Here is a 17,501-nt window from a genome sequence, read left to right on the forward strand (position 1 = left end):
TGGCTTCCTTACAGATCCCTGGTCCAACCCCCTTCTATTTTTTTTTTTTTAAGATTTTATTTATTCATTAGACACAGTGAGAGAGAGAGGCAGAAACACAGGCAGAGGGAGAAGCAGGCTCCATGCAGGGAGCCTGATATGGGACTCAGTCCTGGGACTCCAGGATCATGCCCTGGGCTGAAGGCAGGCACTAAACCGCTGAGCTACCCAGGGATCCCTCCAACCCCCTATAATCACCGTTATACACGGGTGGTGGAAGCCAAGGCCTGGCCAGGGGTGGGGATGCTCTGCCTGGGTGGCCTCTGCACACAGTGGGAGTTTGGACATTTGGTGTCTTAGAACTGTCCACCCAGAGCTGACTTGCTTCCTGCCAGGTGAAGAGAAACATCAGGAAGGCTCCCCGAGGGAAACACAGACCTCCATGAGAATCTGAGCTACTAGCACAGCCCGTTGGGAGCCAGCACCTCACTTCTGTGTGATCCCCCATGATGGAAGGAGATGGGAGAGGCCCTCACATCAGGTTCATGGACCCAGCCCAGCTAGAGCTGCAGCTCTCCTCAACAGCTCTCCTCACTTGGGTCCACATTCCTGGTGCTAGAACCACAAACAGGCTTTTGTAACCCACCCCAGGGGCTTGCTTCCCATAAAACAATTTATGCGCTTAGATAGCAAACTTTCACTGTTTTTACTACTTCCTACAGACTGAGCCTCTAATGACTGATAAAAGATTTCTGCTAAAGACGCCAGCTGAGAAGCTCATTATCTGGGAAAAGCCAAAACTGCTAACTCAAGACAAAGTAGCTTCGGTCTTGGCAGGCAGGGAAGGCAGTGCCAGGGAAGCCTCGAGCGGGCGATGGCTTCCAGGATGGACAGGGAAACACAGGTGTGTCATTCTGTCATCAAATGCCCGTATCTGTGCCCATCACTGGGAAAAGTGCAGTGATCCCACGCCCTAGAGTCTGGGGGCTATAAGGAGGCCATTGGCCCAAGAAGCTGAATGCTGGAGGGGTGGTAAATGCCAGTGTAAAGTGATGATGAGACCGACTCGCAGGGCAGCTGCAGCTGCTGCAGCAGCAGCTCAGCAGCCTCTCAGTGGGCATGCCCTGGACGCAGCCCTGAGCGCTGTGGACGGAGGTCTGTACTTGCCCAGTGCAGGGAGCCAAGCGCCTGGGGATGGTGTGTCCCAGCAGCCTAGAAAGAGGGTATGCTGCCTCAGCCAAGGCCCGAGGGGGCGGATTCCTCAGGCTTCCTCCTGCACCAGGGGTGACTCCAGTGGCAGGGTGGGTGCAGGAGGGTATGAGTGGTGGGTGTGGCTGCTACTCCCCACATGGACTGGCCACAGTGAGTCAAGCTTGGGGCAAGTCTCTGATGCCCACAGTGTCACCCAGGGGTCTTGGCCTGCATTGGCTCAAGCCTCCACCTTCCCAGCCTGCTCTGGGACTAAAGCCTAGTCCCGACTCCTAGCCCTGCTCTGGTTTGACCACCTTAATTTGGAAGCTGGGCACCAGTACTGCACCAATACTGCCCATTGTCTTTGGCCAGCCTCTAGGCAGCCTCTAGACAGGGCTGCTTCCCCTGAGGTGGCCTCCGTGTCCCCACACCTCCCCTCTCTGCACCTCCTTGCTCCCAGTGTGCCACCCTGGCCCTGATGTGTGGCTCCTGGGAGCTGTCCTTGGGAGGAGGCTGTTGTAGTTAGACCTCTGTCTGCAGTGGGGAGGCCTAGATGAGCACACACATCTTGGGGGGGAAAACTCACCAAGCAGGAGGAAGAAGGGCCCAGAAGCCAGAAGCATTATATTCTCTGCCACCATGGAGAGACCCTCCCGCTCCCAGTAACAGCAATGTGGCTTCCAGAACCCTGTGGAAAGTGGCGACGCCTGGGGCTGTGCCTCTCAGTTTACAGACTGTGGCTACTCATTTGGCTACTGTTGGGTTGGCATGACCCATGGCAGGCTCATCTTTAAGCTCCTCTGGCTAAGGGAACCCATAACTCCGGTCCTCCACCTGCAGACATGCCCCTGTAGTTACTGGATTCTGCTCCTGTTGCTTCTGAGTGGTACTAGGGAAAGGAGCAGCGGCAGCTGTGGTGGATCAGTGTGGCAGCCTTGTTCCTAATGGGTGGGGCAGAGCCATCTGCTCAACTCAGGGCCCTGGTCTTCCTCACCTAGGCCTGAACCATCAGCAAGTCTCAATCAGGATTCTGCACCCCACTCTGGTTTCCACCAGAATTACAAAGAGGGCAGGGGGGCTTTGGGAAATGACCTGAAGCCATCAAAAAATGGAGCCCTGGTTTGTCAAGCACCCTGGTCACCAGCTACTCAGTGACTGGAGCCACTTCCCTTTTGGGAAGCTCTGTGCCAAGTGGGTGGGCACTTACATTGATCATAGCATTTGAAGTGATGCGGAAGAGGGTGGCTCGCTCGTTGACGACCTTCAGCTTCTCACAGCTCTCATAGGGAATTTTGAGGCCGTCCAGCTCACTCAGGGAGCGCTGGAGTGCAGCGCCGTGCTTGGCGATGAGGTCATTGCACGTACTGAGGTCATCCAACTTCACAGAGAGGCTCTTGATGGTGTAGTGTAGCTCACTCTTGTCAGCTGGAGAGGTGGTCTCGTCGTCGTCGTCCCCAGAGTCATCTGTGGAAAGAGAAAGAGTTGCCATGGTTATTAACTGTCCAACAGGCACCAAGATGCCTATGTGGCCAGGGCCCAGGAGGAAGGAGCAGATAGAGCCGCTCAAAACAGAGTGTGCCCTAGATGGTGCCAACTCCTGCTGCCAGCCAGCCTTCCAGGGTGGGCACAGGCCCTCCTGGGTCAGTGGGAGGGGATAGGAAGGGGGGACCAGCCCTGCAGACAGTGCATGTACTGCACTTTGTCTGGGGCAGGTTTGTAGGCACCCGCCTGTGTGCAGGGCCCCAGTCCCCTACACTGTACCATGTAGCCCAGGGTGCACCATGCTGACTGGAGAGGTGGAGACTGCTGTGAGGAACAGCTCCTTTTGCAGACCAGAGACCCTGGATAAAGGCCACCTCTTTTCCCTGCATCACAGGCCCAGCTTAAGCTGACCCACACTTTCCTGCCAGCCTCACTTTGTCCAAAGCTCTACACCCACGCCAGGGGCCCCCTGTGCCCTGCAACACTTGAGGCCTTTCCCACCGGTCCTCACTGCCTGGAACCTCCTGACACCTACCCCACCTTCTGAGAGGCCTCACCCCTACCCAGCCTCAACCCCATGCCCCCTATCTTCAAAGCCTGCCTGAAGACACTCAGGCCAAAGTCATGCTCCCCCACCCTGCTGCTACTCTGTGCCATCCTCCTACAGCTCCCCACCTGCCTCCCTTGTGGCATTTGTTGAATGCCTTCTGTCCAGACACTGGCTGTGGCATCTCCATGGCCTTGTCAGGGTAGAGACTATACTATCTCCCAGGGACAGACAGGGAGCTGAGGATCAGACAGGTAAAGTCATGCCCCAGGCCACCTGGTTAGTCTGCCTCTGTAGCCACCTTCTTTATGCCGGGCCGCTGGGCCCTCTGTGAGTGGACCAGGTGTGTGCCCCCTCGTCTCCAGGCCGAGCCCTCTCACCTCTCACAGAGCTGCCCAGGCGCCCTCAGCATGGCCCTTCTTGGGAATCTGGGGTGCCTTGGAGCCCAGCCCTCAGCCAGCCCTGCCTGTGTTCAAAGGGCTGCAGGGTCATGAGGACCTCAGGGGGCGCACTGCCGTGGGTGGGGCACAGGGGCAGCTGGCGGGGCTCTGCTGCTGCTTTAGCACTAGGCACATGACAATAAAGAGGCAGACACCGCCATGTGAATGCCAGAGCCTATAACTGCCAGGGGTTTCTGCAATGTCTTGTTTTAGAAATAATCGGCACAAAACATTTTTTCTTTTGTAAAGGAAATCTATAACCCAAGATACAAAAAATTTTAAAAAGACACATACTGTGAAGGAACAGATTTCTTCCCATGGTAGACAGGGTGCGTGGGGGTGGCCATGGCTGTGTTTCTACTCTGAGCATGCCCCGAGCTGGTGGCAGTGCCAGGACAGCCAGCAGCTTGGCCCCTGATTGGGTTGGACACTGGGGGTGCAGCATCCACCGCACACTCTGTTCCCGCTGGTCACAAGGGCCGTGGGTCAGCATCCAGGCTTGGAACAGGCACTCTCCGTCTTCCCACCACAGCCAGCCCACTACCACTTGGAAATGCCCTGGTGTCTGGAGACTACATGTGCTGCACCTGCCTCTGGGCCACTTGCTTGATCAGTGTGAACACAGCCTCACAGTGGTGGGTGGACAGTGAGAAATGAGAAAATGCACTTTCTTAGACACCAAGGCACCAGTTCAGGGTGCTGCTGATAAGGGGGCAGAGCCAGATCTGAATCCAGGTCTGTCAGGCATCACTCATTTATGATGCAATCTCCTGTCACCTTTCCGGGTTCAACACATGTAACAACCAGAATGGCCAACCACCGACCAATCAGAACAGAAGCTGCTGTGCGCTGGGAGGGGTGTGTGGGGGACACACTGGCTGCGGGTCAGTCTGAATGGGACCCCTCCCACTCCCCCACCCCTGTGCTCTAAGCAAGAAGCACAAGTGGCTTAACTCTGAGCATCTGCCTGTATGGTAGGCAGAGATGAGTAACCACATTTCTCTTTAACTTGTTAATTAGTACGCCTTTAAAAGCAGCTCTTAGGGTCCAAGTTCAGGTCCAGCGGCCAGGGATGAGAGGATGTACTTGTTCTGCTCCCAAATCATGGGCCGTGTTGTTGAGAAAGAGATGGGAAGATTCTTGGGTCAGCAGTTCCCAGCAGCACAGTGTGTTCTATGGGGATGGGCAGGGAGAGTCTCTGCCAGAGGAACAGTGAGATCAGGAGAGCGAGTGAGGGAAGGCAGGTGTGGCAGTGGAGCAAGAGAGAGGGAGGCAGTGGGTGAGTGAAGGAATGAATGATCTTGGGAGTTTCACAGGAGGCCTATCTAGGGGTTCTCAGTGGAACACACAGAGGTGGCAGGTCACACACAGGAATGGGAGGGCAGACTGGAGATGGGCATAAGCAGTAGGGGTGAGACACCGAGGAGCCAGTTGGAGAGAGGGGATGGTAAAGGGCCTCTGGCACAGCTGAGGAGACTAAGCCTTCATCCCTTGGCAAGAGGGAGACTGTGGGCATTTGAGCAGAGATCCCTGGGAAAGATGAAACTGGTGACAAGTGGCAGGATGAGCAGACTGAAGGGGCAGAGAGGCCAGAGGCCTGGCAGGGCCAGAGAAGCCACAGGAGGCCAGGGGCTGGAAAGAACAAGACCTCTGAACCCAGCTCAGAAGTGCTGATGGCAGCACCCACCGAGCTCCAAGGCCACAACTGTCTAGTGACAACCATGCTCCCCAGCAGTCCCCATCCCTGTCCAGTCCTCAAGGAGGAGGGGGTAGGTGTCACTCAGAAGCTGACATGTGGCCCTGTTGTTCACTTTGCCACAATGTCATGGGCTATTCAGACACCTACTGAGCACAGCGTTGTGAACCCCCCCACTCAAGCCTGGGCAGAAGCAGAGCTGAACCACGAAGGGAACTCTCTGCCTCTGATATGATGAAGTCTGACCACACTGAGTCTCCAGGTCACAATCTGGGGTCAGGGATCCTTGCTAGGAGCAGACTGACATTAGAAGGAGAGATGAAACTCACTACTAGAGACATAAATAAAACTATTGAACGTGACACTACTTGAATTAAGAAAAAAGAATGAATGGCATTGAATTAGCTTAGGCTTTCTGAAGGATAAACCAACAGATAGATACCCATCAAGAGCCACAAGGAAGAGCCTGCTTCTTCCTTTGATGGGGGAATTCTACTGGCAGGGAATTTGGTCCAAAGGAAGGCAAACACTTGTATGCACAAAACTGTTCAGGCCTGTGGCTCTCAAGCTTCTGGTCTTGGGGCTCCTCAAGCTTTTATGACCTGCACATCCCTTCTGTTCAATCCGCGTCTCCACAACCCGGCAAGCACTAACCTATCCAGAAACATTAAAATCCTATGGAAGTTTTACAACTATTTTAATACAAGAATAACAGCAACCAAAATCTAAGGCCACATCAAACCCATGCACCTGGGCACAGCCCCTGGCCTGCCTCTAAGCCCATGTAAAGGCCAAGACGTAGTACACTGAGCAGCTTTTGGGGGAGAGGGTGCCGGAGTGTCCTGGGGTGGTATAAAAAGGAGGTGTCAGAACAGGTTTGAAGGCTTGAGTTCCGGGTTCACATTGAACTCTGCGGCTATGTGGGGCTATCTTCCTTCTTTGAGCCTTGGAATCCTCCTGTGTACAGAAGAACACCAACACCCACATCCTGGTTGAGGGGCACCTGGGTGTCAGGTGGGCCAGATCGGGTGGGATTATCCCTCGCAACAGCCACACTGAGGGGGATCTCTGTGCTTCTGGCCTGGGAAACAAGATGTAACGCCAGCAGAAGCACGCCCTGGTTTTCATGTGCTGGCTGAACCCAGTGCCTTTCCATTACCTCCCAGAAAAAGATGGTCCTTTAAAGAAAGGGTGAAATGTTTCACCAGCCAGGACACAGTGCAGACCTGGGCTCGGGCCCACCCAAGTTTCAGTGGAGACCAGAAAGGAACCTGTGGATGCCTAGCAGGTGGTATCTCTGCCTAAGGCCCAGGGGTGAAGCCAGGAGTGGGGTGTGGGGTGGAAAAGCTGCACTGCAGACGTGCTGAGGCGAGGGAGGGAGGCGGGGAGCTGGCCCCAGGCTCAGAGCCGTGGTGGCCCATTGTCTTGGTTGTCTGTCCCCCGGGGCTGCTGTGCAGAGCACCAGGAAATGTTCTACTTTTCTGGGCCTCTACTCCTCTTTGCTGTTTTGTCTCTGTTCAGAACTTTTGAGAAGGCCGACTCTGGCCCTCAGACAAAGGACAAGTGTCTAACACTGAGGGTAGCTCCAAGGACAAAGGGATGTGATGGAGCAGCATGGCTCCCAGTCCTTACTGTCTTCTGCTCCACTCCTCCCATTTTCTTCAGGTGCTGTCAGCTGATACCAGAGTAGCAAAAGTGTTCTGGCAGCCTCTCTGGGCCATCAGGTGACAGCACTGATGGAGTGGCCAGGCTGAACCCAGGACTGGCCCCTGAACTCCCCCTGGAGCATGGACCCCTTCAGGTCATGCCCATGGCATCCAGGCCCATGCCTTTGCTTTCAGATGGGAAAACTGAGGCCAGACAGAGGAGAGTAGCTTAGTCAAGGTCAGACACTGGAGCAGCAGCAACGGCAGTTGTAATTAGCTCTTACTGAGCCCTCCTCTGTCAGCTATGGCCTTGACCATGGGCAGACTCTTTACAAGTGGCTAGGATGCATTTGCGGAGGCTCAGAGCCTGGGTCCTGGAGCCGATGACCCAGATGCCTTTCCTAGGAGGGGAGTAGGTGGGGCGCACTGCTTTGCACCCCCGCCATCAGAGCTTCCTCCCCAGGATGCCAGCCTCTGATCACTGACACCCACCAGCTGCTGACACCAAGAGCCCACAGCGCTGGGGGGCACTCAGATCTGTAGGGGCAGAGTGCTGGGGCTCACTTTCTCCCTCAGCACAGCCCAGGGGTGGGAGCAGGCAGGAGAGGATGAGGGACTGCCTTTACCGGGCAGCAGGTGTGAGCAAAAGGGCCAGTAAAAGGACCCCGAAGTGCACATGGCACCCTTTGCTTGGTGGGGATCTTTCTGCCCATCCTTCCTGTCAAATACCGACCCCTCCACTGGGGTTTATCTTTCCCCTTCTCTCCAGGACATGCCCTGTCACACTGACTCTACATGCCCAACATTGCCTGCCTCCGCTGAACTCCCTGCAGTCAGCAGCTCTGCTTCACTCATTTGGCTTCTGACTGGCTCTGCACCCAGCTAGTGCCCTCCAGAAATGCTGCACAGATTACATTCAGACCCAATTCGGGTCTCAGCATCTTAGGAAGCAAGCTCTGGAAGAGGCAGCTTCCAATCTCCCAGCAATGAAGCAGCTGGATAAGAGGGCAGTGTCCTAAACTTGCACCTTTAGTACCCTCGTTTTACAAGTGAGGAAACTGAGATCAGAGCAGGATGGGTTCTACATGAGTGAGTGGCAGGGCTGGGAGGTCACGTTCCCCCCTGCCCTGCCATAATGGCCATTTCCCATCCTCCAGTGCAGGCCACACTGAGGGGATCTCTGTGCAGTGGGCCTGGGAGATATGCCATAAGGCCAGGAGAGGACACCCTGGCTTCTGTGAGGCCATGTATGGACTTCTGGTACTGGGGTGACCACCCACTCTCACCCTGCACAGTGGTTTCTCTTTTTCATGGGACTAATGCGAGCATCTCGCCTTGCCCTCATCCTGCTGGCCTGCATCATCTCACTCCCTCTCTGAGATTGTCAGGCTTGCCAGGAAGAGGACAGAGCCAGATGGTCTGCACTGAGAGCGCCCTATAGAGCCTGCCACCGTGTCCTCCTCCACAAGAGGGCCAAGGGTCAAGGCAGTAGGCCTCTGGACCAAGACCACCAGAATCAGGGTAGGAGCCCACATTCCTGCATTGCTGACTTCCAAGGACACTATTCACAGAGGAGGGACTGTGATGCGGGAAGGACAGGAGAGCTGCAGGGGGCAAGAAGAGGGCCTCTGAGGCTGGCAACAGGGGACTTATACCTCCCCATCCTCCTCAGGGCCATCGGTCATGCCTGCTTTACAAAGGACAAGCCACTGTCCTGCTGTGCCTCCCAGCACTGCTGCAAGGGCGCATGGTTCTGAACTCCTGCCCTGCTTCCTCAGGCCTTGCTCTGTGCACTGCCAAGCCCGCCATGCTTCTAATGCTCACATCAAACCTCCACAGCAAAGTGACCACGCAGGAGCCCGGGGAGTGGCTTTGCCATCTGCAGAGGCTGTGGCTTCGGAAACAAGGGCACTGGACATGCAAGACGGAGAAGCCGACTGCTCTTCATCTTCCCCAGAGACAATGCAGCAGGGCCAGAGGGCCTGCACTTTCTAAGGAAAATGACTTCTCAGTAACTGCCAGGGAACTTGGCCTGACATTCCTCAGCCAGTGGCACTCCCAAGCCTCCTTGGCTAAAGCAACAAAAGCAGCTCCAGATTGCAAAACATGAAAGAACAAATCGATCTGACCTCTGAGGCAGACTCGGAGCTCAAAACAAGTTGCAGGCAGCCCTCGGGTCAGTGAGGCCATGTGAAACAAACAGGCCAGCCTATTCTTGAACACCACCATTTCTAGAAAAGTACTGATTCCTAAAATACCCATCAGTTTCCACCAGCTACACCCAAGAATGAATTCTTTTTGTTTGAAGAGAATAAATCCTGGGGCATCTGGGTAGTTCAGTCAGTTAAGGGCCCAACTTATCCTGATTTCAGGATCATGAGATTGAGCCCCGAGCCAGGCTCAGTGCTGGGCCGAAAGCCTGCTTAGGATTCTCTCTCTCCCTCTGTGCCCCCCTCTACTCTCTCAGTCTGAGAAAAAAAGAAGAGAATAAATCCATAAAACTGAGGTTACCAATATTCTAAGGCAGCAGTCCCAACTTCTCTGTCCATGTTGGCCAGGCCAGCAGTGTCTGGCAGTGGCCTCTCATCCATGGCCAGCTCTCCCAGTGTATGAGTTTCCAACCTTTAGTTGCCATACTGGCTTGACCAGTCGTCCCTTCCCCGCCCCCATTCATGTCCTCCTGGAATTTCAGAATGTGACCTTATTTAGAAGGGTAGTTACAAATGTAACTGGTTAGGATGAGGTCATCCTGGAACAGGGTACCTCCTTATTATGGCCTTATGATGTCCTTATAAGAAGAGGAGAAAAGATACTGAACTATATGACAGAGAGACAGACTGGTGGGGCAGACACGTTTACAAGCCAAAGAATGCCAAGGATTGTCGACAACAGCAGAAGCTGAGAAAGGCCTGGAGCAGATTCTCCTGAGGCCTTCCAAGAGCATGGTCCTGCCAACACCTTGATTTCAGATTTCTGGCCTCCAGATCTGTGAAAGAATAAACTTGTGGTTTTATGCCACCAGTTATGGTAATTTGTTATGGCAGCCCTAGAAAATGCAAACAGTGGCTTAAAATAACACGCATGCATTACCTTCCGGCCATGGAAGTCATAAGTCTTAAAATCAAGGTGTTTTAGGGCCCTGAAATCGGCCCTAAAGTCAGAGCCGCACTCCTCCTGGAGGCTCCAGGGTAGAATTTCTACCCTGGCTTTCTACCCTACCTTTTTGGGCTTGTGGAGGCTAACCACATTCCTTGGGCTGTTGCCCCTAACCCCCTCCTCAAAGCCAACAGGGTAGCATCTCCCTGACTCTGACCCTCCTGCCCCCATCCTATAACGATGCTTGTTATTCTATTGGGCCCACTTGGATAATCCAGGATAGTCTCCCCATCCCAACGTCCTTAATCACATCTTGCAAATCCCTTTGCCATATAAAGTAATCTACACAGAGGTTCTGGGAATTAGGACTTGGATGTCTTTGGGGGCCATTATTCAGCTACCACACCAAGTAGCCATGGCTGAGCTCAACACTAGGCTCCGGTCATGGATCATCATGTTTGACTTACTGCCCTGGGGTGTGGTCCCTAGATGTTCTCTCGTTAAACATGGAGACCCTACCTGGGCACAGACACTTCCCAAATCCCTGTGTACCACCCTCAAAGCCTGGCACACGTGTCTTCCTACTGCTCAGAGAGGAGCAGGGTGGCAGGCCAGGTAGTCTGGCTTTGACCCCATGTGGCCTTGGGTAATACATTCACCCGCATGCATGGGGATAGCCATACCTGCTCTGGAAAAGGAGTTAAGTGACTGGTGTGCAACCAGAACAGAGCTGGGACTTACTGTTCCCCAGCCCACCCAGACCCTGGTCATCCTTATCGGTACAATTCACTCTTGCACAGAACGAGTCTTGAGTTTGCTTCAAATGGTAGAGGTGTGGAGCTGAACAGGGTCCCGGTGTGCTGGCTGTGCTCCCTGCCCCTGTCCCCCACTCGGCGATCTCCTCAATGCCTTTAATTATCAGCTCAGGCCAAGGAGCCCAGTGGGGACCCACACCAGGGCTGGGACCCTGTTTCACTCTCTTTTACAGGGGGACTCCTGGGAAGGAGTGGGTTGCCATGGAAACATTACAGTGCAGCCAGGTAGGCTATTTTTAGAAGTAGAGCTTTTTTTTTTTTTTTTCATCTTTGGAGGAAAATGGATCTCTGTGTCCCCCTCCACAGGTGGGGAAGCCCTGTCAGGGGGCAGCAAACACAAGCTTAGAACCAAGAAACCAAAAGGCTGCACAGACTGGGTTGGAGGGGACAGGGAGACATGGTGGGGATGTGTGCCCCATTTTGTACTATCTCTTGCTTTTTTCTCTGGGAAGCCTGGCTCTGCCTTCATCTGCCCATGAGCTCCTCGGGGACAAGGCACAAGATAGCCATGCACCGTGCTGGAGATGAGTGAGAACAGCTCTGACTGTGGAGGGGCCTCAGGACAGGCAAAGTCAAGGTCAGAGGAAGTCCAGCACTCACTCCTCCCTTTGCACCTCCACCCAGCACTAGGCTGGATGAGTTGTAGGGGTGGGGGGTATGGAGGTGGTGCTGAGATGGGTCCTGACTGCAGAGGGAGGGGACAGACTATAGAGGTGCAGCAACAAGCACAGGGCCCCCCCAGAGTCCTGAGCAGAGAGGAATGTCAAGGAACATTCAGAAGGCCAAAAAGGCAGGAACTCCCCACCCCACACCCCATGCTCCATGCCCAGCAAGGCCCGGGGCAGCACCTGCCTTTGTCTCATGTCTTTTCTCTTTCCTGGCTCTGGCTTGCCCTGTGCACACCCCCCACCCCTGTGGAGACCATACGGCCTCCGTGCTTTTCCACTTCCCCATTCCCTGCATTTCTTTCCTCCCTTGACTCTGTCTGGCAGATGGCTACACACATTGTCTCAATGTCTGTGTCCTTGCTCCCCCAGGCTGGCCCCACTGGTCCTGTTCTGGCCTTCCACAAGAGAGTGGTGAAGGATCCCACCTCTGCCACAGTAGGGAATGGGGTGGGGGGAGCCTGTGTTAATGCAGCATGGGCTCCACTGCACCTGTTGTCTGTGACCCAACTGTCCAGTGACAGCTGATGGGCACTCACATCACCAGCAGGACTAACTCTGGCCCAGGGGTATAGGCCAGTAGCACGGTTAATGGGGACAGGTACTGCTCCCTTCCCTCCCTCAGTGGCCACACCTCCCAGACACCCACAGGAGGGCTTTCATCCTATCCTGAGCTGGAAGGTCTCTGCACAGGGAGTGCATCCCCGTATTTTGCAGTCTGGCTGTGCATAGACACCTCACTGCAGGGCCTCAGAGAAGACATAGACATAGAGGTATCGCATCTAAATGGGAACCGCGGGGGCACTACACTCTTGGCAGAAACAGCCTTTTCCAATCCACAGTCTTAGCGCCTCAAAAATCCAATTACAGCAGGTTTAGTGATTTTTATTGAAATTTCAGGAGGTTTGTTAAGCTGCTGGAATTTGATCGCAGAATCCAATCAGCTGGCTGCTGAGAACAGAGAGAAACAGGCCCTGAGGCAGGTCTACGGGATGTCAAAGGACTTCAGTGGGTCTGAGAACGAACAGCCGGGTTGCTCAATGGCTGCCTACTCTGAGCGTCCATCTGTTGTGTCATTCCCACATACAACACAGTATGCGGCACGAATCACACCCCAAAGAGGGAAGGGTGGCATGGAGAGTTAAGGATCAAGTCCAAGACCCCAGGCTCCCCAGAGGGGAGCTGGACTTCGCAGTGCAGTCTTTACAGAGAGCCTGGTGGCACCTGCCACGCCAGATCCTTCCTAGAGGCTGGCCTGCACCCGGCACTGACTGAAGCCCATGCCTGCTGGGGCCCTCCGACCTGGCCTGGAGGGCGTGGGCAGGGAAATGAGCTCTGCCTAGGGGCTCGTGCTGGTCCTCTGGTCCCTGGCCCTAGAGGAGGACCTTCCGGTCCTCTGCTACACTCAGGCAAGGCTGAGAGGTCTTTGGGAGCTTCTGAGAGAACAGGGAGCCTGAGACCTCTGATGGAGATCAGGCTCAGGGACCCCTGGTGACGGTGTCAGAGAGGGGACTTCAAGTCTGGAGAGGGGCCCCAGGAGGCCGCCTACAGGAAAAGGAAGGAGCAGGAGCAGCAGGTGGGAGCACTGAGTATGAGCACCCCTAAAGTACAGTGCTTGAGGCAGGTCAGAGGACTCCATCCTGGAGAATGAAGCACGTGGCCCGAGTCAGATGTGACAGGGGGCCACTGAAGGTTCGTGGGCATAGACTGGCCACCAAGGCACTGCCAGTCCTTCCTGACTGGGGACCCCGGAAGGAAAGCAGGCCTGTCTTCCCCAAAGTAGGTCCTGTGGGACACTAGTCCTATAGAGAGCTCTGCAAAAAGGGAACCAGTGATGATTTAAAAAAAAAAATGCTTTGGAAAATAGGATGAATGATGTCCCTCCCCAAAGGGGCAGGTGACTGAATACTCAGAGAAGCTCAGACCTGAGGGCACTGGAAGGCATGTCAGGATCTATGTGGATGGAAAAATCAGATAATGATAAATAATAAATTGTAAGACCTTGGCAGGCAGATAGAAAACACAAACCAGAGCACCATCGTAGTCTTGGCCTTTGGTCTGTGGCTCATCTCCCCTCCTCTTTCATTGGTGACCAGCAAAGGGTATGTTGAGGGCATCAAGGACCTGGTGAGACACATCTGGGCTGTCTGGCAACCTTCCCTGGAGAGGCATATGGGGTGACACCCTAACCAGGGACAGTTATCAGCAAGGCCCAGGTATAGGGCCTGAGGGATGGATATCCCGGGCTGATAGAGAAACTGGGCTTTGCTTTCATTCTGTTAGAGCTGCAAGGGTCAGAACCCTCATCCTACAGACACATCTTTGGCAACCAAATCTCTGATCTTCCCAGGGAAAAATACTCCCTGGGACCCCTCGACTGGCTACAGACTCCAGCAAGCAGAAGGCTGGCAAAAATCCCCAAGGGCAAAGAAAGCCATCTCCTTTTCTCTCACTGCAGGGGGCTAGGGCCCAGGGTCAAAGCCAAGAGCCACAGTGAAAGGTGAAAAGTAAGCGCACATGAGTGACAGGATGCCCACAGAAACTGGTGCCTCCTTGACACGGCAGAAAGCTGCGACCAGGAGCCACACTATTCTCAGGATGATGAACAGCTCTGGAAGCAGGGTCCACCTCCTCCAGGGAAATAAACACTGGCACAGAAACGGAACATAAAAATAGAGGCGCATGCTCCAATTATGGCAGCCACTGTGATGCTGAGGACAACTTGCCACCCACAGCCTCCTCCACCCGGCAGCATGCCCAGCCTACCGCTAGCTTCCACTCTAACCAGGGTTTCCGGGTGGGGGGCGGGGGTGTCTCTCTGATGGAATAGAGGTGCTATTCAGGGAGACGACCCCCTCCCAGGGCGTCCGGTTCACTCGCCTGCCTTATCTTGGCTGGAGTCTCGCCCCAGGACCCCAAGGTGCAGAAATGGGCTGGGAATGACCGCCACCTCGAGGCAGGTACATCAGGGCCGGGCCTAGTGCTTCTGCAGCCCACTCACCTGTTGTAAGTTGACTGGGGCAAGGAGTTGTGGCTTCCACCTGAGCCCTTGGTTTGTGGCCATGGGATCAGTGAGAAGGAGCCTTAATGGACAACAAGGAATCCCACTTGTCTGAGTCTTTCAACTCACTTGGCACAGACATGTACCTCAAGGCGGAAGCAAGGGGGACTAAATTCTAAAGCAGGGTGTGGCAACCCACACCTGAAAACCCTCTGATCTGTCCCAGAGGGAGCCAGCGCTGTTGAGCAGGTCACTGGAAACTATTAATTTACATTTTCCTGGCCTGAAGACAGCCACAGCTGCTTATCCTTGGAAACCATCTGATGTCCATGTAATCACACTAAAGAACTTTCCACGCGCAGTTGCCTATAGGCGTCCACCACAAGGAGTGAGCTAAAGCAGGGGGCCTGGGGTGGGGAGAAAGGTCCTATTACCTAAGAGCCATGTCAGCCCGATTGGTCCCCACATCCCGAGCCAGGTACAAGGAAGTGCTAACTAGGAATCTGTTGAGAGAATGGATGACACTAGAGACAATGGGTTGGAAAAGTGTTTTGTGAACTGTGGCAGCATGCAAGTGGGAGCAGTGGGGATTGTGGTGCTTTGGGATTAGGAGAGGGGTCCAGGTGCAGAGTTTTCCTCTACGCTGCCTCTGGTTTTCTCGGGCTACTACAGAAATCCAAAGTGAAGTGAATCACAACCCAGTTGCCCTGTGACCCACTCCCTTGACCAGACTTCCTTGCACAGTTGTTGCGTGCTCTGCGGCAACATGATCAGGGTCCCGAGGGTAAGGGGATGAGGAAAACAAAGAAAGTAAAGAGATGGGGACAGGAGGGACACAGTGGATGATGTCCAAGCAGTGTCAACTTTATTCAGGGTTCTTACGGTATTATATAGCACAAGCAGAACAAAAATAAAGGAATACTTACATGCATGACAAACCCTACTGACACAGGAGGGTCCTAGTTAATAGATAAACATGCTATTCTAGGTACATACACTCAAAAGGACAATAGATATGATTAACAGACCAGTAAGAATAGCACAGACCCATATTTAACTTTACTACCAGGCTGGAACACATTATATCAATTGTATTATGTGGGTGATCACGTAAAAGCGAGCTCCGGAAACCATTGCTCAAGCCCTTTCTCAAGCGTCAACCAACTATTTACCCTTTGGGCTCCTGAGCCTTATGAGTAAATGAGGGACGCAAGTCCGAGCTTGGTTTGGTTTAGTAACTCTAGCTAGTCCGTGGCCGTCCACACACAGTCCTTGCAAAGATCCTCTTTTCCACCTTGCATACGTTCTCCAGGTGCCCTCCCTCCTCTTCTGACTGCAGGGTGGCAAGTGGGGGGCCCTGGCCCTGGCTGAGCTCTGCAGGGTCAAGGGGTGAGGGAGAGACCCACAGTCCCTGTGGAGGGGGAGTCTCAGACTGTGTTCCATGTGAGGCAAGACAGGCAAATGTGTGTCTTAAACAACAGGATAAAGCAGCCCTTCTCGTTTAATTGCCCAAGTAAGAGATGTTTTCCCCTTTTAGGAGTCAAATAGACTGACCTGTCTTACCACTGTGGCCTTGTACAGTTATGTAACATCTTAAATGGGTGAATGCCTACCGAGTGCTTAGCACCGTGCCTGGCCTACAGTGAGGCCACAATTTTCAGGCGTTATTACCTGCCTATAAAAACGATCCACACTTGTAGAAAAATGGAAAAGCTCTATAGAGAAAAGCAGGAAGTAGCAAATAAACAATCTCCAGCAGTTCTCCTCTAGATAGCCTCATCTGTCTGTCTGATGCTATGGCAACCCCTCCCTGCCCACTCAAACGTGCTGCATGGGACACGGGCTGCCTCCTTCATTCCAATTCCGTGCCAGCCAGGTGGCCACAAACACCCAAATAAGAGGGCCTGGGGCCAGGAGAGCAGGTGGGAACTTTTGTCATTTGAAAGACCTGTGTTCAGGGTCACAGCCCACCTGGAGCCAGGCTCCCTCCATTACCAGCTCCCTCTCCATCTGCAACCCTGGAGGCGTCCCCACGCCCTGCCCAGCATGTGAAGCCTGAGTCAAACAACAGGCTTACAGAGTGGAGAACCAGAAGGCAGAGGTGCCACCTCGGGAGGGCCTGCCTCTAATGGCAACACGGGGAAAGTACACTTGGCGACAGAATATGTTCAAAATAAACGAGCCCAGAGTGAGGCTGTGAGAAGGGGTGGAGGGGGTGGGGATTATTTTGGGGGAGGCTATTTTAGCTCCTTCAGAGCTCCTTTTATACCTCTCCTAGTTCTGGGTCACTGTCCGAGCAGCTGGGAGCCTGGCACATGCTCTATCTTTCTTGCCACCTGAACATTCTTCCTGGAGGATATCTAGGGCAGTGGGCAGCCCTCCTTTGTTGGGGTGACCCAGAACTGATGGGGAGAGGCTGATGCAAGGGTCAGGGAGGACGTGGAAGGTACTCCTACACCCAAAAGACTTTGAGGTCTGTCCAATTGCCAATAGAGTTCTTTATTTTCTGTTGTCTGCATCCCTAGGTCATTAGGGAGACCAATGGGTGGGCAGGTCCTCGCTTTAAGTGCTGATTTGGACACCAACAGGCTGTGTGACTTTGAGCAGGTCCCTTTCCTCGGTGTTTGCTCCTGTAAGAGAAGGCCCTCTACCGGGCAGACCCACCCCTCTGCAGAAGGCCTGCCAACTCCAGTCAGGGGCCTCAGGGCTGGGGTGAGGGGCGTGGGAGAGGGGAGCGATGACACACTCAGGTTCTTGTGCTCTGGGAGTGGGAAAAGGAGGACACGACTGTGTAAACAACTGCAAACAACTGCGTCCCCTGGATTTGACAATTCAGCAGAACTGCTCATTTATGAGGAAATCCTGGGAGCCAGGCCAGAGGCCAAGATCTATGGGCTCCCCCACCACTGTGAAAAGGAGCAGAAAGCCGACAGAGTAACTGCA

General features: G+C 54.0%; 1 protein-coding gene across 3 annotated transcripts in view; it reads right to left on the reverse strand.

Moving 5' to 3' along the window:
* The window catches only part of OSBP2 (oxysterol binding protein 2), a 175,437-nt gene that overhangs the window by 32,440 nt on the left and 125,496 nt on the right, over positions 1 to 17,501 (reverse strand). For all 3 annotated transcript variants that reach the window (XM_055322760.1, XM_055322761.1, XM_055322759.1), the window contains one exon: positions 2,378 to 2,634. In XM_055322760.1, the coding sequence (XP_055178735.1) occupies positions 2,378 to 2,634 (257 nt within the window). The remainder of the gene's footprint in view (positions 1 to 2,377; positions 2,635 to 17,501) is intronic.

The sequence above is a fragment of the Nyctereutes procyonoides genome, unplaced genomic scaffold (assembly GCF_905146905.1).
Source record: "Nyctereutes procyonoides isolate TBG_1078 unplaced genomic scaffold, NYPRO_anot_genome, whole genome shotgun sequence".
Taxonomy (NCBI): domain Eukaryota; kingdom Metazoa; phylum Chordata; class Mammalia; order Carnivora; family Canidae; genus Nyctereutes; species Nyctereutes procyonoides.